Here is a 23,025-nt window from a genome sequence, read left to right as displayed (position 1 = left end):
TGTTTTGTTTTTTAAGTGTAGATTTATATTTACGTCATTTTTTTTTTTTTTCATTTAAAACATGAACATGTGTTGTGAACTTAACGAGTGTGGTGCGTTCTGCGCTTTGCGTAAAGTGCAACTACTGATTTGATTCGGTTTAGTTTTTTTTTTTTTTTTTGTTTGCTTTAAATGAAACAAATCTTAAATTGGTTACTCATACACCATGGAGGCCCGTCGACAAATTTCTGTTTTGCTTTAATTTATGTACTGTTGGCCTTCAGCAGTTGGCAAGGTTAGATAGTCGACATTTTGTTTGTTCAAGTTGTTATACTTCTTGACAATTATTCACCCAGTACGCTGGTTAACCATGCGTGTGAGGTAAAGTAGATGCACTCTGGTGATTGAAGTTTTGTGTAGGAGAGTTTTAAATGAATTTGAATAATTTGAATAAGATTCTGCATTGGTTTGGATACGAATATCTTCTAAACGGTTAAAGCAATCAATTTGATGCCAAGGAGTTTTTTGTAGAACGTTTAAGCCCCTACAAGAATATATCTTGCTAAATTGAAAATAATGAATTTTCAGTGAACTGGAACATTTTTAAAAATATAAAATGTTTTTATAATTTCTTTTAACTTTGACCTCGAATATCTTTAGAATGGTTAGATTAATGAAAAAAGTTAATAAGACCATTTTTGTGGAACAATCAATTTCCAACAAGAATATGTCTTGCGCGTTTGATTATTATAATTTTTCAATTTGTTACAAAATTAAGAACAAAAAACGAATTTTTAAAGATTTTCTCGATTTTTGGACCTCAAATATCTATTCAACGGTTAGATAAACGAAAAAAGTGTTTAAGGCCTTTTTGTAGAGCGTTCAATTTCCTACAAGAATATGAAAAGAAATTTGGTAAAAAGTCAATTAATAAAAAAATTATTTTTTTTTAGTAGAAGCTTGATGTAAAAATGGAAAATTGCAAAGCGGAGGATCTTCCCGTTAATATAAAGAGCTCATATTTGGTGTGTATATTCTAGAGGTGTCTAGCAATCGATTTTTCGGAGTACCAAATAAAAAAAAAAAAAATTTCAATTTTTTTCACCCACCCTAATGTACATAATTATTACCATTTATCACTTTTAAAAATTTTTCCGATTGAAATATAGTAATAATATAACATAAGAATAAGAGTCAAGTGTTTATGGAATCTACAAAAATATTTTGGATGTTTTGAGCAAGAGAAATGTAAACAATTTTAACGAAATTATTATTGTTTCATTTTTACTGAAATGTTCATTTTATTTTTGGTCCTCTTCAAAAAAAAGTTCGTAAAAAATCATTGGCTTCTTGTGACTTTTTACAGAGTTTATACCCTCTTTCCAAAAAAAAAAACCCTTCTTCCAAAATTAGTTTATGAAGTATTTCACTAACAAACATTTTCTTCCCCATAAAATAAAAAATATTATTGTATAAGAAGGTTTTTTCAGGGCCGATACAAAAAAGCACATCATAAAGTGAAGAAATACCTACAACACTTTGAAGCCTCTTACTTAATTTTGAACTCCTTTTCACATACAAAATGAGCGACATACCTTAAACAACCCGTCACGTCAAGTAAATCAAAAAGACAGTTAAAGTTTTTAGTCTTATAGCGATTGTGACATAAGAGTTCCATTCATCTGTCACAACATCCTCACTTCAAAGCTTCATTTTTTTTTAAACTTAACTTCTCTCACAATCATCGGTGGAATTAAAAGTAACTAATTGTTAATTAAATCCATCGAAATGATTTCCAGTAATTTTTTTTACAAAAAGCTTGACGATCCTAAGGTACCTATCTATGTCTATCTCAACAGTACATTCCAATGGGTATCAAGACTTTGCCGGGACAACTGAAAAATTATTTTATCTGATACACAAAGTTGGAATTCTTCAAAAAAAAAAAAAAAAAACTATAATTCACCTGTCACTCACATTTATACCTAAGTTATTTTGTTCAAACTCAAGTGACTGCGCACACAATAAATAATTCGCGCAAACAATCAATTGCACTTGTGCGCGCTTGACGAACTCTTTTATAGGTGTAATTTTCCGGATCAAACTCACATTATGATCTCAATATCTTTGACAGAGATCTACCATCTACCGACAAAATGGAATAAATTAAAATTTAGTACGTGCGCACGCATGCGCGCACTTTGCGCTATTTGCCGTCATAATCATAATCTATTGCATCCATCTTTGAACTCTTATAACGTGTATGCGCATCACAATGGGGTAGATTCTTTGGAAAATTTGGCAAAAAGTTGATATGAAAGTTTAAAAGTCTTTTTGTAATATTTATGCATTTTTTGTAAAAAATTGATAAAATCGTTCTCGAGAGTAAAACGTATTTTTAATATTTTTGAGCTGGACAAATGCAAGATTCCCTAAGCCCTAAGAAGTCTCTGAGTTTCCAGATGAATGGATATCTTTTTGCGAAAAAACAACTGTCCAAAATTCAGTTTAAAAGTTTTGCTAAAGTTAATCAAAATGGACGAAATTTTTGCCAACTTTATTCGACATCTGATCCCAATGTGCTCAAAAAGCACCTTCTCTTCATTTCAGGCTCTAAGTTACACGGCAGCTGCAGCAATTTGTTTCTAGGAAATAAAAATGCGGTCGGTAATTGGTAGTTAGCGATAGGTATTCAAGGAGATTATAGAGGACGGTCTAGACTCTCAAGACTGCGACGAAGACTGAAAATATTTTTTGCTTATGAAAATATTATGATATTTCTATTATGAGTTCGAGTTGTCAGGCTCCGGCCGGCCGGTACCCGGATGCTTTTGAAAGTGAATGTTTGTTTTTATTTTCATCCTGACTAGACTGGACTTGCTATTGCTCAGCTAGTGGTCATATAACGCGATAGGTTTTTAAAGCTGTGTTGTCATTTGGCGCCGTCATTAGAAATACGACTTGGTAGATACTACGTCGCTTGCGTCGTACCTCTTTTCAACCGTAAAAGGTGTGGAGTGAAATTGCGTGTTGCCTGTGTGTAGTGAGTAACTCGTAAGAAAAAATATCAGTTACCATATTTGTAGGGAAGCAGTAGCGACTTTGATGCAATGCAAATGGATATTGTCTATAGTTAGTCTTTAAGTTTGAAAAAAAAAAAACTCGCAAGGCACACAAAAAGACATCAATCTTGCAGTAAAATGCCAGAATGTGTGTTCGATAGACAACAAGTATTTGCAATCAATCACAAAGTGCTTCAGAATTCCAAGTACACGCAGAGAGATCCATCAAATGTCAGAGGAAATTTAAGAAGAATCCGTCAAGACTAATTGAAGACACTGAGAGCAGTCAGTGAATATTGTGTGTGGAGTGATTGTATGTGATTGAGTATGAAGGAATTTGTGCTCGAGGTGACTTGGTTGGAATTTTTTGGATGCAAAGTCTTAAAAATCTTATAACGCAGTTTTTCAAAAAAAAAAAAAAAAAAAAAAAAAATTCAACAGTTCTGATTAAAGTTGTCAGATGTTTCAAAGTCAATTTTTCGACTCAGGTCTAAGAATGACGGAAGAAGGAATTTGCCGTCTTTCTTTTGATTTTAATACTCTTCTTTGATTTTGTTGAATTTAAAATTTTGTGTTCTTTTCGTAAAGTTATGGGATTTTCCGATAAAATCACGGGTTAACACGGTAAAAGTATTGATTTTTTTACATTCACAAAATATTACGTCAAAAACCGCGGATCTGTCCGAAAAATGTTAGCTGCTGTCTGAATAGTTACACAGATTTTCCATAAAATTCACGGGTTCTTAAAGGAGTAAAATGTGATTCCCAAAGAAAATCACGGTTTTTTTTCAGATGAAATCAAGATTTTTCTATGACAAATCACAGGTTTCCAAAATAAAATCACGGAATGTCCATATCAAATAACTAGCTTCTCTTTCTTCTCGTATAAAATAAAATCACGATTTTTTTCGGTGAATAATGGATTGCGTTGGTAAAAATTAGCGTTTTCCCAGTAAAATCTCGAGATGTTTCGCCAAAATCACGGATTTCTGCTATTAAATTACGAGATTGTTCGGTGAAATCACGAAATACGACGTCGTTTTTATCAAAGCTTTCCTAAAAAAAATAATTTTTCTAAGTAAGATCACGGATTTTTGTGGATGTTCAATAAAATCTTGGGCAGATCAAGAATATCACGGATTTGTACAGGAAAATCTTGTGTAGTGCAAGAAAAATCACAACTTTCTAAGTTATTTTAACGGTTGGCTCAGTAAAATCTTGGGATGCCCAAAAAATCACGTATTGAACGTTTTTTTTTTAAATCGAAACTTTCCTAAATAAAATCACGAATTGTTACGGTTGTTTCAGTAAAATCTTCGACCGTCCAAAAAGAAACACGGATTTGAAGTTTTTTGTAAAACCGCAACTTTCCTTAGTAAAATCATGGTTTTTAACGGTTTGGTAAAATCTTGGGTTGCCAAAAAAAAAAAAAAATCACATTTCTAAGTAAAATCATGGATTTTACGGTTGTTTCAGTAAAGTCTTGAGATGCCCAGGAAAAATCACGGATTCAACTTTTTTTGTAAAATCGCAATTTTTTATAAATAAAATATTGCAACTTTCTTAAGCAAAACTACGGATATAAATAATTTCATGTGCAGCCCAAAAAAATCACTAATTCTTTTGCCCAGACAATATTTGACTGAATAATTTCGGTAAAATTACGAGTTAACCGAATAAAACTACAAGGCAATGGGTTTTTATTTTTAGGTAATTCTTTGGAAGCTTTTTTTTCAAAAAGTCATCGAAGCACCCTGTTTAACAGCTGTTTCTTGTTTTTTATTTAATTTTCACCAAACCAGTTGGATTACAAAATTTCTAAAATATTTTTAAAGTTTGTTTATTTTTTTTTTTTTTTGTTTCGTTTCATCTTGCCATGTAGCACATTAATTTGACAGTCAGCTCAGTCAGGTTAATCTTCTTCATTATTTCATTAATATCGCACCCAGATTGTTGTCATTCATTTTTATACTGGAAACACATCCTCAGGCCGCATTTCAAATGACGAATAACTGGTGATTTTGTAATTTTTTATTTTAAAAATGCGGTGCGTTTGGTGCTTCAGACGACGTTCATTAAGACTATTTGTCTGGTTAGAGGTCTGAGTGTGTCTGATCTACGCCTCTAAAAAAAAACTCAGCTTCAGCTTTGGTATAATCAAAAAAATCACAAAATACCATTTTTAAAAAATTTGAGAAAAAAAAACTATCAGGTGGTGAAGTGAAGTCGAAGTCTCCCTGAAGTAATCATCAGAGCAGAGAGTCTAGACAAGAAACTCTAGTGATTGAGAATGTGAATAGTTGACGAGGTCAGGAATGATGATAATTCATGCGCCCCAAAGCTGTCCAACGTCGTTGCTCAAAACGCTGCTCCTCAATTCCATACAATGTTGGACTATAAAATGCGTCTCTGGTCAAACCGGAGAGTAATGCGGAAAATTCGATTTTAATTTCAAGACAATTAATCAACTTTACAAGGGAAACAGAGAGATATATAGAGAAGGAGCACAAGCTCTTATAGAGTGAATGTATTTTTTTTTAACAATTTTGTGATGGTGGCATAGTTGTGGTCTTGTTTTATGGGATTGTGGTTATAAACAAAAATTCAACAGAGCGTGTAACCAACTAATTTATTTTTTTATTTAAATATATGTCAGTCAAATGGAGATGGATTTTGCAGTTTGGTCAATGACCAATTAAAGAACCTATTAAGCTACTCAGTGAATATTTGAAATTATTGAAGTGTAGACGCTATTAGCCATGGGGCTTTGGAGCTAGCTTGCTTATACCAAAGTCTTTTGAAGGCATTTTCTGTTTGATGGATAAATTCGTTTTTAATGATTAACATTTGTAATGTGTTAAAACAAGGAAAAGCTTTTCAAAAGGGTAAAAATACAAATTGCTTTATGAGATTTTATTCGGGATTTTCTTACATTATTGAGTCTTTAAAGTTGAAAATATAGCTAGTCCATTTTTTTAAGTGTTTTTTTTTTTTTTGCTAAAGAATTTAAAAGTAATTGAATTAACTCTAAAATAAATTTAAAAAAAGGGAGCGGATTAAAATTATTTTAATAACTTTTTGTTGTTTGACTGTCGCAAATATTTTTTTAAATGCATTGATTGATTGACTTTCTTACAACTCTACAACTCAATATACCGTTGAAAACTAATTAGAAACGATATTGTATGATACAAAATATTCAATGTCTGTTTAAATTTCTTGAACATTCATAATGTATTTGATAAATTAATAAATATTTAAATATTTTTTAAAAAATATTAAACATTTTTTTTTAAATATTTTTAAGTTTATTGATTTTTCAAACAAAAAATTGATATAAAAAAAAATTTACAAAGTAAGTACCTAAATTTTCAAATAAGCTTCAAATTTTGTCTGAAGATGATTTTACAGAACTCTGCAAAAAATTCAAAAAGGCATTGGAAAATATTAAAAAGCGTGTGCTTTTTGACATTTTTCAAAACTTTTTTAATTTGTTGAAGAAATTTGTAAAATAGAATATTCTTAATTCTAAGCAGACTTTTGAAAAACAGAATTTTGAAAAGTAGAATTTGGAAGCAGAATGTAAAACAGAATTTTGTAAAAAAAAAATTATTTTGACCCCGGCAGAATTTTGATCCCAACCCTTCAACAATTGTAGCTCGACCAGTTTTATCGAGCTGGCGAAATAAACTTACCACCGTATTTTATAATTTTTTTTTTTAATAATCCCCGAAATCAGTATTGGTTGAGGAGCGCTTCCATTAATTGTAGCATCCCCAAGGCCAAAACTAACTTTTCTCAAAAACGGCTTTAATAATTTTCATTTGTGAATGCAATTTGGCAAATTAGGTCGTTAAAAATTGAATGTTTTATTTTTAACTGGGAGTATTTTGTAGGGTTTCCTCATAGAAGTCTATGAACTTCGTTTTAATCGTGCGATGGCAAAGGATTCTCAATTTAAATCTTTGCCTTTGCCATCTTGACTATTTTTGTGTGTATCGAAAAAATACATTAAAATTTCAATTTCTGCACAGCAACCTCCCACTATTTTTTTTTACGTACATGGTTTTGCTCTTATTATAGCTTTCTTTAAAAAAAAAATCTTTTCAAAAGTAAGATTTTTATTAAAGATTGCGACATTATGACGAAATTTAAAAAAAAAAAAAAAAAACCTTTTTCTTAACAAAATACAAAAATGATTCTGTCAAACTGAACGAAAATTAAAAAATGCATTGGTGAGTAACCAAAAACTTTTGTTACCCTTATTTCTCAAATAAATTCAACTTCTTCTGAATTGAATATGCAGACCGTGAAACAAGATCTCATCAAATGGTTTACATATATATTTTTAAAGTCTCATTTTGTTGTCTAACTTCTGTATAGTTTCCACTTATTTCCGGCAAACAATAACAACTCTTTGTTCACAAAAACTAAAACATCTGTGAAAAATAAAATTTAGTAGACAAATTGGTTGTTGGCCCTCTTAACACAAAACTTGTTGGCCCTTACAAATCAATGGATATACATAACCAGTTGTGTGTTTCTTTGACACAATCATATTCATAAATACAATTTTTTTTATTTAACCGAAAAAACAGGCCCCAAAAAATGATGATGATCATGATGATGCGGTGTGTCCCCATCTCGCGGTAGGTATAATATCAATAAATTTTGATCTTATATTTAAATAAAATGTCTGATTTGCGACTCATTAAAATTGCTGTTTGGCCGTCTTTTAATAGCTGCATAACATAGGTATACCTTTTATATTATATTACAGTTTTTTTTTTTTTTTGTATTTTAACATTTCACACATTTTCGTGAGTAGCGAGGTGAATTTTGGTTATGCTTTTGACATTTTGGCTGTTTCTTTTGCCACACATAATCGTGCAACACCTCAAAAGCGTGTCGTTGTTCGGAACTCTGCCGCTTTAACTCACGACGACTATAATATAGCAACGACCTTGTCAGAGGGGAATGACATTTTTTCGCTACTCATCTTGAAGATTTCTCTTTATCTTTATACGAATTTTGTTGTCTTCATGATGTTAATTTTACTAATTGCTATTGTTTGCTTGTTTAGGTCTATCTAAATGTTTATATACTTTTTTTACTAACAAAAAAAAAAAAAACTTTGGTTAATGGAGGGAGCTATACAAGTTATAATCTTTGACACCTGGGTGTCATCTAAAGCAAGGTGAGTCTCTCTCAGCTATAAATGGCAATCGAAGTTTATTGTCGTCGTGCATTTTTGATTGACGTGACAGTGTGGGTTGGTTTTTGGTTTTATCCATCTGTATGATCTGCAATTGTTTTTTTATTTTTTTTTGAGGTCTCAATATTTGTATACAGGGTGTCCCAAAAGTAATGGATCAAACGAAATATGCTGATAGACCAACTTTAGGGCTCTCAGAATTTGGTAACTTCTTCATCCCAAATCCTTACGGTTTTCGATTTAATGCAGTTTTTGTGAAATTTCGAAAAATCCCGACTTTGCAACAGTATTTTGCTTCCTCCGCTCATAATTGATCTTTGTTTTTTACAATTCTTTCACTAAAACATTGACTAATAATAAGAAATAATTAATTAATCAAAATATTTTTTATTTCATACGCCATTTTGCTGCAAATTAATTAACAGTCCCATGTTTTATAAAAACTCAATTTCCTTCTTTTATTTCAGAGCAACAGTCTGAATAAAATTTGTATGGTGTGGCACTGGTTTATTATTTTGAAAACTTGCCGTGTTATTGCAGTTTTCAAAAATGTATAAAAGTTTCCAAAGTTGAAGTTAGAACTGAAGATATTACAATTTAAAAGCAACAAAACAGGGCTTTTCAGAGAAAAATAACAAAGAAAAATAAACACATTTTATCGACTGTTGTTTGTTTATATCTTTTTGAACAAAAGCCTCGATTTTTGTTTGTTATTTTGCTCTGAAAACGTCTGTTTTTTTGCATTCAAATTAAAATATCTTTCGTTCTAATTTTAACTTTGGAAATTTTTATACTTTTTTGAAAACTGCAATAACACGGCAAGTTTTTTACAATAATAAACCAGTACCACACCATACAAAATTTTTTCAGGGTGTTGCTCTGAAATAAAAGAAAGAAATTGAGTTTTTGTAAAACATGGAACTGTTAATTAATTTGCAGCAAAATGGCGTATGAAATAAAAAATATTTTGATTAATTAATTATTTCTTATTATTAGGCAATGTTTTAGTGAAAGAATTGTAAAAAACAAAGATCAATTATGAGCGGAGGAAGCAAAATACTGTTTCAAAGTCGGGATTTTTCGAAATTTCACAAAAACTGCACTAAATCGTAAACCGTAAGGATTTGGGATGAACAAGTTACCAAATTCTGAGAGCCCTAAAGTAGACCTACCAGCATATTTCGTTTGATCCACTCCTTTTGGGACACCCTGTATACACAAAGAGATATAGAGAAGATATACATTACCACAAAATTTGATCTTGTAAAAACAAAGTTAATGAAGCAGTGGCAAAAAGTGATGGCAACAAAAAACAAAAATTAAAAGAAAAAAAACAGACAATGGTTTTTTTTTATTTTGTTTAGGTAATGTTTGTCTTCAGAGATTTTTCTTATTTTGGCAACAATGTTGTGTCTTTTGAATGAGAACAATGAGTTGTAGATTTCCATATATAGATAGATCTGCTACAATAATGTGGTTTTTTTGGTCTGTTTGCAGTAGCAGAGCTTCACAACTTTGTATTTTATGACTTTTAAAAGGGTTTGTCTAGATTTATGACTTTATACTATTTACTAAGTAGGGCAATTGATGTAGTGAAAAAAAAATTGTGCATACTATTTTTTTTAACGAAGTTCTATTTGGTTTTGAATGAGAGAAATTTACTTAAAAAAAAAAAAAACAGACAAAAAAATTAAATAAAAAAAATAAAATTGAAACGAAAGAGCTGAGGTCAGAACTTTGTTTTAGTTTTCAGTTGGAAAATGTATCAGGAAATTATAATTTTGTACGAAATATTATTTTTAACTTCATTTGGACGAAATTTATTGATTGTTTGTATAATAAATACGAGGAAGCAATATGAAAAAAAAAAAACTTTACTAAAAGGGCATAGTGAACAATTACTGATGAAAATTTGTTGTATGTGGTTTACACTTCGAGTTATCTTTTTCATTTGAAACACTTTTTGTAAAAAAAACTCTAATGTCACCGTAAAAATTGCTGATAGAGTTCATTACAGCAGCCATTTATTAAGTTATATCCTATGAGTTTTTTTTTTAGAGTTTATTGTTCGATTCTGTGTAAGCAGTATTTATCTGTCATTTTTTTTTAAGTATTTATTTCAACAAAAAAATACTAAACATACCTGCCAATGTGACATTAACATGCATTAATCCTATATGCGTCCCGATTCGTGCTGGCAATTTTTCACGTGAAAACGCCTTATATGGTGCGATGATTGTTGTATTCGCTACATGCCATGCTGAACCGAGTCTTGTTACTGCAAATAAATAAAATAAATTAAAATACAATCAATTAAAACAAAATACAAAATTAAATCATTTGTTGTCCCCCCGCAAAATTTATTCATAAAAGTAAAAAACATCAGAAAACTTATATATGTAATGACAATCCAATTAAGCTCTTTAAGCGCCATAAAATCTATCAATTCATAAAATAAAAAAAAAAAAAAAAAAAAAAAAAAACAAACTGTACTTACTTAATATGACTAGTCCGACAAATAAACTTAATGTCACGGTCGAAAATGTTGTGAATTTCTGCAAAGAAAAATAAAAAAAACATAAAATTAAGATATACAAAACAGAGAGAGAGAGATACTCGCAAAGATATAGATATTTTTTAGACAAGTTAAGTTTAAAATGCAATTAATTTCGATTAAAGTGGGATCATTGATGGAGTCGCGTACCGCACTATAAAACGATGTGGATAGAAGCTCCTTAGGCTACTAATGATTGCCTGGGGGACTGCAGTTTGACAAATGCGATTGAATGAAGAAAAATTGATTTGACTTCATGAGTTTTATAGACAGACTGAAGATTTTTTAATGAGAATTTGATTTTTCAATATAACCCTAATCAACCCTCATCGATTTTCCAAGTCACAAAATGATAGCCGGTGTTAACCAGTTGCGTTAAAAATTAACAAATTTCTGTGTGAGGTGAAGTGCGCGTGCGTACACTAAAAATGTAGGCAATGCCATTTCTGGTGTATATTTTTTTCTCTTTTTTTTCTTTTTTTTTTCTTTTAAATTAATTTGTTTAATGTATGGCTTTTTTTAGGCTTTCAATTTGATCTCAGAGGTGATGATAAAGCAGCAACAGTAGCAAGGCTGTGCAAGTCAATTTTTTCGCATGATTAAAATCTTAATTGAGGTTAAACTGTTATGGGCTGGGGCAGAGGTAAAGTAATAAAAATGAAACAATGAAGTGTGACATTGAACGGTGAAATATGTCTGAAGGGATTTGTTTTGTTTGTTTTTTTTTTTTTTTCAAATTTTAGGTATACAATGTTGAACTTCATTTTGCTAATTAAGTGATATGATTTTGACACTTGAGGTAATTTTGGAAAGCAAAATGGAAAAAGGTTTTAAATTTTCATGGAATATTATTTATAAAAGTCAACATATAAAAGATAGTTCTATTGAGAAAGTTTTGATTTTCGAAAGGAAATGTCTAAAAACTACCAAAAACTACGGTGAAGTCTTTTTTAATTTTTATGAAAAACGGTGCAAGAACCAGACAAGTCCATAAACAAAAAACTATAGTTTTAGCATTAAATCAATTTAATAAATCGTTTTTTTTTTTTTTACTTAACCCTCTGTAGGCATACCTCTTTTTTGTGACGTGATAGGCGTGCGAATTTGGTTTATACTTTTTCCTGTCGCTAGAACTTTTTTCGGTCTCAATATTTTATGGAGAATCATATATGAAATCGATGTAGAATTTTGCGAGGAATTCGAATATTGTGAATACTTTTTTGAAAAATCGTATTTTTTTATTTTTGTCCTGCCAAAAAATCGTCCAGAAAAAAATCGAAAAAATCTATATTTTTTTTATTCCATAGAATTTAAATCCATATTTTTTTATTTGACAATCTATAATAAATTTCTATCTTCTGAAAGCTTATTGTTTCCGCTCAAAATATTTATATCGACCATGTCTATACAACATTTACAAAAAGAGCTAGAATTTTTTAAACCAATCACTTTTCACCAAAAAACAAACAAAATCAATCTTTTTTTCTTCTAACACCATTAAATACCTATATTTTTTTAAACGACAACCTATACATTTTATATCAAATTGTATATCATCTGAAAGCTTATTATTTCACCTTTTATATGACGCTTCAATCATATTTCTACCATGTTTAGTAAACATTGTTTACAAAAAAAAAGTAAGAATTTTTTAAAGCCAACCATGTCAAAATTTCAAACTGAGAATTTTAGAGCACGTACCGTTATGTGCGAAATATCAAATGAAAGGTAATATTATCAGCATACGGATTAAAGTTAAATAAAAATTATATGTGCTCTAGATCAAAAGATATGACGTGTTTAGAAAAAGAACATCTTTTCACCGTTATCTCAGAATTTTGAAAATGAAATTAATTAAAATTTTGTACAGTTATAGTTTATTCTATTATCTATTTACAATATAAATTTCATCCATACAAAAAAGTTATAATCAATTGAATTTTCGTGTCGCTTTTTCGTTTCATCTTGTTTCAAATCACTACGATACTAAAGAAGTTTTCACCTAAAAAAACTTTGAGCTAATTTTTTCAAAATTTTATTTGATAGCTTAGCTTTTACTTAAGTTGCAAGCTTTATTTTTATACTACGCTATGCCAGTTAAGGATATTCTCTAATTCATTCAATTCACTCTGTAGTGCCATGGACGTACTTTTATTTGCAACAAAAAAAAAATAATGTTTTTGCTAACCTTTCACTTATTAAGTGAAGTGCACTTAACATATTATTTCAGGAAATGCTGAACTTTGGAAAGCACGATATTTAATTTTTATTCTTGGCTGGCTGCCAATTTACAGCCTTCTATATAAACTTAAAAGGAGCAGAAAATTTCAAACATTTTATTCACCTTTAAGATTACAAATTATCACATTCACAAATTCGCACTTGCAACATTATAAACAAAAAAATCTTTACGGAACACCCAAAACAGGAAACATAGTATGAACAAACAAACTGCCTGTCACATTTGTTTTGTCAGAAAACCCAACAAAAAACTCTATATAAAATTTAAGTTGGTAACGAATTTCCATATATATTGGCCAATAATTGCATGCCGCAACAGTTTGACCAGTTCAAAAAAATAAATTCACTTTCAACGGATAACATGCACCAAATTTGTAACAACTCGGTTTTGATTATGATTTCAATTCGAGATTTGCATTTCAAACAAAAACACAAGCCCATAAAGCCAGTGAGAACAAGGATTTAACTTGAATATCAAATAAAGGGGTGGCAGATCGAGGGGGAGAATTTATTTAAAAAAAAAAACCTCCCACCTGATTGAATTTTGTATATATGTAAATCTAAGCTCATTGAATGAATGAATGAATAATAATGGTGAAAGATAGACAGACAGACATCGTGGTGGATTTATTTCAAATCCCCAAGTCTTGAGTGTCTACTTAATGAAACTGCCACTTCAAAGCCTTTTGGGACTGCAACTTTACCCAAAAAAGATTGTTTTTCTTTTTGTGTATATCCAAAAGTGATTTACGTATTGCCTTGTCCGAATGTCGAACTGATTAGGATTATATTTAATTCTGTCTCCTGGAGCTCGTGTCAAGTCACATACATTATATGGAAATTTAAATCAATGATTTCATTCAAGATCCTAGAAACGGGGATTTAACATCGAGATCGTTTTGTATGTTAAAGTCTTGAAAAACCAACCAACTTTTAAATCACCTGGCCAATTATGTTAAATTTTCTTCTATTTTTTTTTTTTTTTTTTTGGTTTTCAACTTTTGTCGAGTTATCAGTCAGTTAGATTTGCAAATTTGCTTTGAAATTGTGGCCAAAAGCTATACAAGAGAAACTAGCATGTGCCAAAGTTGTGGCTTATATAGATCGCACCAGCCAGCACCAAAGTTATACAAGATCAATATCCGCGTATGTTAAATTTATTTTGGGTTAAAAATTTTGCTGTCAAGATTGGTTGGTTGTGGTGCCTTTTGCTGTGTGTTAAGCTTACCTGTTTTCTTACACCTGGAAATATAACTAAGAAGGCAACGTAAAATGTTGCAAATAAGACTGATACAGCTACAATTGATACATCTCCAGTGACCGGCGTCCGATTTGAAAATGAATATAAGGTGGGTCCACCGTCGTCTCGAAATGCGTCGAACCAACCCTTCATCATAGGATTGTTGAGCTCTGAAAATAAAAAAAAAATTAAATTAATTTAACCAAAAAAAGATAAATACATAAAAATAGAAAAAAAAAAATGTAGGGTTCAATCCTCGTCACTATTTTTGTGGCTTATGCTAATTGTCTAAAACCAACCTTGACATATCGCAGAAAGTAATCACAAAGTTTTTATTTTTATTTATATTTTTTGAATAGGTGTAGGTGTTTAATCTTGTGGTAGCATTTTTTATAGACCTTAAAGTTCTAATTTAAAATTCCTTCGTCACAAGGGATTAAATAAATTAATTTGAATAAATTAGAACTTTCACAAAATTCAAATTCTTCAAACCAACAGGATAATTTGAATAAAATCAGGTTATATGAATTTGTAAGACATTCTTAATCAAATCTAGTTTTTATCAGGTGTTAAGTGTTTTTTTTAGTCAGGGGTTTCAAGAAATGTTTTTCACACGTCCTCTTTTAAGAATTATTGTTACACAAAGCTATTTAAATGCTAAAATGTTCAAAGTATGCACAATCATAGACTTAATTATTTGCCACTGGCTACAAAAGGGTTTAAGTCATAAATGTTTGCAAGTTTGCAAGAAAATGCGAAGTTAAGCTAATCGATGAATTTTTGAGCATTGATCCTCTTATTTTTTTTTACGAAAGAGTTGTTCCAAATTTATGTTTTTGATACCAAATAAAAAAGAAAAAAGAGGCTATTCTTATTTCATCGAAACAAGAAAAGTGCAATTTTGTGACTTGTGACCCCTTTGTACCCGGCGGCAAAGAATTAAAGGAATTAAAACAAAATAATGCAAAATTATATAATAGCTTAGATTGAAATTATATAATTCATTCTCGAAATCAAAAATTAAAAAAAGGCTCTTTAACTGAATTAAGGAGGAAAAAAAAATGTATATTATATGCAAAAATAAAACTTGCACTGAACTTCTACCCGCCAAATATTTGTGAAAAATACAAATAAAAATCAGTGAGAGAACCTACCCGTAACCTTTTTTTAATTGATATTGTAAACAATAGACACCTTTTATTGGTTTTTTTTTCTTCTAATTTTGTTGTGTAATCATTGGGGTATCTAGCCTAACCTTTTCCATTTATAATTGGACATAATCTTAAAATCTTTTTTTCTCACAAGGACTTAACAAAATAATTGTTTACATTGTCCAATTAGACTGCAAGGTTTTAATTAACACAACATCAAAAAAAAAAAAAATTGCTTTAGGCAGTCACTTTACCATAACCTACCTCAAAATTGTCTGTAGATTTAACTTTTCTACCAAAAATATCAGAAAAAAAAATCATTCCAATTTGTCTTGCCTGTCAAATTAAATGAACCCACACCCAGGTGTGTCCCATGTTACACAGTCATTCCCCAAATTTGCAATTTAAACAAAAAAAAAAAAAAATTTCCAATCAATATTCAATCCAAGTCACTTAACTAACCACAACATTTTTCGAACACCAAAATAATATGCCACCAGTCAGTAGTCAGTACGAGTGCATAGTTAGTGGCTAAGAGTTCAAAAACTAAGAAAATTCCATTAGAACTAGTAACGCTCCTTTCTTGTAATAGCAACACTCTACCCAAAATCCAGACTGCGAGTTTAATATACAACCATCAATTAACTTCATGGTCAAAACTATTACTTCACTCGGAAACCATAGCAAAATTTTTGTACTTTTGTTTTTAGCACATTTTCCTATGTGCCGCCGCGGTGCAGGCGCTTCCATTGTTTACCTACAACTTTTGCCCCTGTTTATATATTTTTACTTGCGATATAGGTACTATATATCAAGTTATGCATTCGTACAAAAAAAAAAGTTGAGATAGAATTTTTCCATGACATTACGATGGTAGACAATGCCAAAAAAGTGGGTCCCGGAAGTCCGTCTGTCTGTCTGTCTGTCTGTCTGTCAGTCTGTCTGTCTGTCTGTATAAGGAGCTACAGCCTAAACGGATGGACCGGTTAATGTCAAACTTGGTATGTAGCGTTATTTAGCGACTCTCCAGAGGGGTTTTTGGAATTAATTTTTTTGGACCAAAAATAACGGTACTTGTCATATACCGATATAAGTAAAATTGAAATATCTCGAAAATGGCTCCAACGATTTTGTTTAAAAAATTTAAATGTTAGTTTTAAGCTAAGGTCTATATTTCAATAAAAAAAATTTTTTTTGAAAATCATTATTAACGGTGCCTGCCATAGAACCGTTCTTTTCAAATTCGAATATCTCCGAAACTTCTTATTCGATTTCAAGGAAACTTTTTGTGAAGAAGCATTTATATAATTTAAATATAAAACAAAAATTAAATTTTCAAAAAAATAATTTTTGGATTTTTAAAAAAATTTTAAAATTTTTTTTTTGAAAAATCAAATTTTCGAAAACGGGACATTGAATTTTTTTGAAATTTTGTTTTTAGATGTCGATTAGTGATTTCTACAAAAAATTACATATAAAAAATTGTTTTTTTAAAAAACGGCTCTAACGATTTTGAAAATTTTTTTTCTAAAAATGCACGTTAATATATCAATCAAAACTGCATACTTATTTTGGAGGGCAATTTAATTTCAGATTTTATTTTTTTTTTTTTTTTAACGAATTTTATTTTTTTTTTCCAAATTTCTATATAAAAAGTCTTAAAAATTTATGCAACTTTAACTCCAAGAGCAAGTTCGTGCGACCCAGTCGTGCATTTTATTTTTTTAATGATAGAGGTATATTACATAGTTTTACCTGCATAAACTAAAACAACAACAAAATTAAATCACCAAACAGCGAGAAGTGGGTAGCTAGCAATAAGCTACAAATGGTGTTAAGATACAAGTTAACCGGCATGGCATTTTTTTTTTTTTGTTGCCATTATCCATTTCGACATCTTGATATTATTTCCTATGTGGCAATACCGGTCAAGATCTCTCTCTTTGTATTTAATTCAACATCACAATTGTATAGTAGGTAGACCACATGTTAATTTTTTATATAAAGATACTTAGATACATTTTGAGATTTTTTTTTTTCTTTAAGTAAAGTATCTAATAGAGACTTTAGCTACCGAGCGCACTCTGAAACCAACTTAAATTGTATAAAGTTTAAGCATTGTCTGCATATTGTACACCTCCGCATTGTATCTTTTTTTTATAACCATTGTATCTCTGTATCTTTATAATTAAAATGCGGCATTTTTCTTGTTTTTTGTGGAAATAAAAATATATGAAGAAAAAAAACTTATTTCCATTATGATCACCACACAAGAAAATCATCCAACCATATCCGTGCGTTTTTCTCCTCTCCGCTAATTCGACCCTCTATCGCAATGTCCATATCTGTCTGTCTTTCCATGTGATCAATGAATAAAAGAGTATGTTTTTAATAGAAAATGTGCTATTGTATCCGCCTTCCAGCTTTGTTTGATATTTTCTTTTATCTATGAGATACTTTTTTCACTCGAGTATCTAACGCTTTTGCAATCCAAATAAACTTTTTTTTTCACTTAATCATTGGTTTTTTTTAAAGCAAGATCAATTGCGGATACGTGGTGGCCACAAATTTTAAACATTATGAACTGAAGTTGAAGTTTATTTTAAATAATAGAGTCAAATAGTTCGTGAAATAGTGCTGAATTTTGGGAAAAAAACAGGTAAAAAAGGTATTTAAAAAAAAAAATTGTTACACTCATGAAATTTAGCAAAAAGTGAAAGGGTGTTTTTTTTTTTATTAAAGATATGATGAAATTCAGAATTAGTACTACAAAAACTGGGACAAAAATGTTAAATCAATGAAAATTGGTAAAAAAATGTTTTTAATACAGTCAAATAAGGAGAAAAAAAGGGTAAATCTCGGAATGAATGTTAGTAGAAATTTTTTTTGCTCAATATCTTCCTTTTGCCATTCTATAATATATCTCAAAAGTCTAGAAAAATCTCATGTCCGCTTGTCGCGATTTCAAGGTCAAATCGCGAAATGGAGATTTTCAAAATTAGCAAAAATAGGCTATGGTATTATATACATATATGATACATGATTTCAAGGTATTTTTTAATGCTGATTCCAAAAAATCTAAAATCAAGACAATCTGACGTCTCTGGAAAAAGTTATACCTGTTTTTCATCTGTCAACTCATATTATTATAACAGTTGCAAATTTACTGCCGAAAACCCCTAAAAGTTATGGTAGACGAACCAAATTTTGCATGAAGATTTTAGAATCCATCATTATTAAAAATCAAAACAATCCATTACAAAAAATATATATACCTATGAAATAATGGTATTTTTTGATGAAGGGGCAAATTTAAGGATATGCACTAAAGAAGATTCTTGTTCATCTTAGGAATAAGTGCTAATAGGCTAATTTTTTCATTTTAATCTTTGTTTGGATATTCTTTAATTACCCTCAAAAATCAAAAAAAAATCTAATGTCCGCAGGTCCTAATTTTCTTGGTTTGAAGATAAGTTGCAGATTTTAAAAAAATAATAAGAAAAGTTTAAATTTTTATATGTATACCAACATAAGCGACATGATTTAAAGGTATTTTTTAACAATTATTCCAACAAAACTCACAAACAAGTCAACCTGACCATCCCTGAAAAGTAATGCACCTTATTCATGTTGATCTGACACAAATATCTGAAGTGTAGTTTTTCAATTTTTTAAAATCTGCACCTTATCTTCAAACCAAGAAAATTAGGACTTGCGGACATGAGATTTTTTTTAGATTTTTGAGGGTACTTAAAGAATATCCAAACAAAGATTAAAATGAAAAAATTAGCCTATTAGCACTTATTCCTAAGATGAACAAGAATCTTCTTTAGTGCATATCCTAAAATTTGCCCCTTCATCAAAAAATACCATTATTTCGTAGGTATATATATTTTTTGTAATGGATTGTTTTGATTTTTAATAATGATTGATTCTAAAATCTTCATGCAAAATTTGGTTCATCTACCATAACTTTTAGGGGTTTTCGGCAGTAAGTTTGCAACTGTTATAATAATATGAGTTGACAGATGAAAAACAGGTATAACTTTTTCCAGAGACGTCAGATTGTCTTGATTTTAGATTTTTTGGAATCAGCATTAAAAAATACCTTGAAATCATGTATCATATATGTATATAATACCATAGCCTATTTTTGCTAATTTTGAAAATCTCCATTTCGCGATTTGGCCTTGAAATCGCGACAAGCGGACATGAGATTTTTCTAGACTTTTGAGATATGTTATAGAATGGCAAAAGGAAGATATTGAGCAAAAAAAATTTCTACTAACATTCATTCCGAGGTTAAACCCTTATTTGACTGGATTATTTATTTATAACAGAAACCAAATAGACCAGGGTCTATAATTTTTGAAACCAAAAAAAATCATAGTAGAATGAAACTCATTGGATAAGGAGGTGAATATGATGAAATTTAAAGGAAAAATAAATTACGGGCGAGCCGAGTTCGGGAAGTGGGTGGGTTGAGTTTTTAATGGTAAAAAATGGTATATCTCGATTTCCGGCAAAACTACAAATCCTATAGAAAAAAGTTGTATGGCAAAGTTGTAGGTAATAAAAAGATCCAAAACTTTTGTATTAACAATTGTTTCACATAACCTCAAAATTTATGTGAAAAATTCAAAAAAACGAGTTTTTGGTTTTTTATTTTTATCTTTTTCAAAAACAAAAAATTTTCTACGAAATTTAGTGAAAACTTACCTTATAATGTCTCAAATACACTGTTATTTATTTGATTTAAAATATTAATTTGTTCACCTTATTTTGACTTAATACCAAAAAAAAAAACACCCTAATTTTCAATCGAAAATTTACGCGTCAAAATATCAGCTTTTTTCAAAAAGTCGGTGAGCATTTCGTTCTTTAAAATGTCTATTTTCTGATGGTGTAAAAAAATTTTACATTAGTATACTATAGAACATGTTCTAGTAAAATTCAAAAAATGAAAAAAGCTTGAATTCGAAAAAAAATTTGTATCATTGTTTACAATTTTGGCCTATTTATTCAAATTTACACTTTAATTACTCAAAAAACGTAAGATTAATCTATGTTACATGAAATTTCGTAGAAAAATTTTTGTTTTTGAAAAAGATAAAAATAAAAAACCAAAAACTCGGTTTTTTGAATTTTTCACATAAATTTTAAGGTTATGTGAAAAAATTGTTGATAAAAAAGTTGTAGATCTTTTTATTACCTACAACTTTGCCATACAACTTTTTTCTATAGGATTTGTAGTTTTGCCGGAAATCGAGATATACCATTTTTTACCATTAAAAACTCAACCCACCCACTTCCCGAACTCGGCTCGCCCGTAATTTATTTTTCCTTTCATTCTTATCATATTCCCCTCCTTTTCCAATGGGTTTCATCCTACTATGATTTTTTTGTACTTTTTAATGTTTTTGAAGGCATCGGCACTGGTCTAAAAAATCTAAGCAGCCTATAAAAATATTTTAGTTGAAAGGGTGTTTTTTTTTTTTGGAAACAAGGAAAATCAATAGTATAAAAGGTACCCTTACGAAATTTATTAAAAATATTGTCTTTTCCATAGGAATTACGAATAAAATATGTCTATACACTTTTTTTTATGTAAAAGGGTGTTTTTTTTTCAGGTGTAGAGAAAAAGTTGGAATATTGGAAAAAGTAAGTAAAAATAGTGGTACCCTATTGAAAGTGTCTATAAGAATATCGTTTTACTGAAAATAAAAATGATGGGCCATCCTAATGCAATTTGGTGAAAACGTTGAATAAGTGATAAGAAGCAAGAATAACGAGTTTTATACAAAAAAAAATTTGGTAAAAGGGTGTTTTTTTTTCGAGGAGACCATGGTCTTAAAAAGCCAATAGTCTTGAATTCTTAATTATCTTTCAGAAAAATAAAAACCCAACATTTATTTGGCAACTCTATCTCTCGAACTGTGTTAACTGTTAAAGTCCGCATACAATGTTTGTTTGTAAAATAAATTTACAGTTACTTTGTTTTGTAAGCTTAACCAACAATAGTTAGCTGGCGAAAATGTGAATCAATGTAATGCTATTTGTTGAATGCGGATAAACAAATTATTCACATTTAAACTTTTTATATTTCTCAGTCAGTAGATATAGGTAGGAACGTAGGTAATTTTATTACTTCCGGCAGCAAAAAAAAAAATGAATGGGTGATGTGTTGAAACGTGGTGAACTTTCAAATTGGCACACTTCACTAACTTAAGTTATGGTTTAATGGTTCTCTCTGATTAATTCAATTAAAGGCGTTTAGGTTTTATTAGTTTTATAAAAATGAAAAAATGCTCATCACTCATAAAAAATTGTGAACTTGGACTTTGAAAGAACGGGATATAATAAAGACCTTGAAAAAATATGATGTTACCTAATAAAAATAAAATGGTTGAATATAAATCATTCTTGTAATAGGCCTAATAAACTGTTTTATTCAAAAATTTCACAAGTTATTGCTTAAAGATTATTATTAAATAAATTTACCAACAAATTGAAGTAAATTTTAATATTTGTCATTTTCTAACCATCAAATAAACATTATACCTATATTGCCTACTCTAGAAGTCTCAATTTGTATTTTGATGGCCTCAGGGCCTCAAAAAAAAAAAAAAACAACTTTGAACTTGACTCGTGGTAATCTTTCATCAAGTTGTTAATACATATTTTGTTGAGTGCTGACGACTTTATTGTCTCGACTTAAATGATTGATGTTAAATCTAAACAAAATAATTTGTCTAACAATTTTGAAAAAAAAAAAAGATGATATTATTTGCTATAAATAGCTAATAACCTTGATAAACTAATTTGCCAAATACAAATATTTATGCAGAGCAAAGCAGACGCCTTTAATTTAATTTCCGCATAATATTTATATTTTGAAAAATTTTAATTTTTTATATTGCGTGTTATTAAATGCAAATAATATATTTTTTTCAGTTTGAAAGTGAAATCAGAATTTTAATATACAAGCCTATATTAAGGCAAATTGTAAGTGTTTACAAATTTTGATAGATTTTGAAATAATATCTATGTTTACTAGTTTTTCAGATGAAAAGATCAATTGAGCTAGATTCTACTTAGGACTCAGAAGCGATGTCTTCTTAATTTGAAACTTAGACATTTTATGTGTCATTCCTAAAAATAGGAATTTTGTTTTGGGTGCATTTTAATTCAATTCAAATTCACAATATTTAATACTCTTTTCGAAATGTGGGCTTACTATTGAAATAAAATGCATGACTGGGGTCGCACGTACTTGCTCTTATGCTTAAAGTTACTCTAATTTTAAAGCTTTTTATTCAAGAAAATTAAGAAAATTTAAAATTTGATTTTTTCAAGAAATTAAAAAAAAAAAATAAAATCTGTTTTTATAATTATAATTAAATATCGTTTTAAATGATCTTTCACAAGAAAATCAAGTATGCCAGTTTACTTCTTATATAAAAAGGAATTTTTAGAAAAAAATTTTCGAAAATCGTTAGAGCCATTTTTTAAAAAAGTAATTTTTTATATATAAAAACTTTCTAATATTTTTCAAAAAAATAGTTGGTATGCCATTTTGTAGA

At 29.6% G+C, this 23,025-nt stretch overlaps 1 protein-coding gene across 1 annotated transcript in view; it reads right to left on the bottom strand.

Annotated features, from left to right (window-relative positions):
* Window positions 1-23,025, bottom strand: part of LOC129913872 (dual oxidase maturation factor 1) — a 53,623-nt gene that overhangs the window by 4,914 nt on the left and 25,684 nt on the right. The window contains exons 3-5 of the mRNA XM_055992820.1: window positions 14,280-14,461; window positions 10,754-10,811; window positions 10,400-10,534 (exon numbers count right to left, since the gene is read on the bottom strand). Of these exons, the coding sequence (XP_055848795.1) occupies window positions 10,400-10,534; window positions 10,754-10,811; window positions 14,280-14,447 (361 nt within the window). The 5' untranslated portion in view covers window positions 14,448-14,461. The remainder of the gene's footprint in view (window positions 1-10,399; window positions 10,535-10,753; window positions 10,812-14,279; window positions 14,462-23,025) is intronic.

Source organism: Episyrphus balteatus, chromosome 3, assembly GCF_945859705.1.
Source record: "Episyrphus balteatus chromosome 3, idEpiBalt1.1, whole genome shotgun sequence".
Lineage (NCBI taxonomy): Eukaryota > Metazoa > Arthropoda > Insecta > Diptera > Syrphidae > Episyrphus > Episyrphus balteatus.
This window is presented reverse-complemented; position numbering and strand designations above follow the sequence as displayed.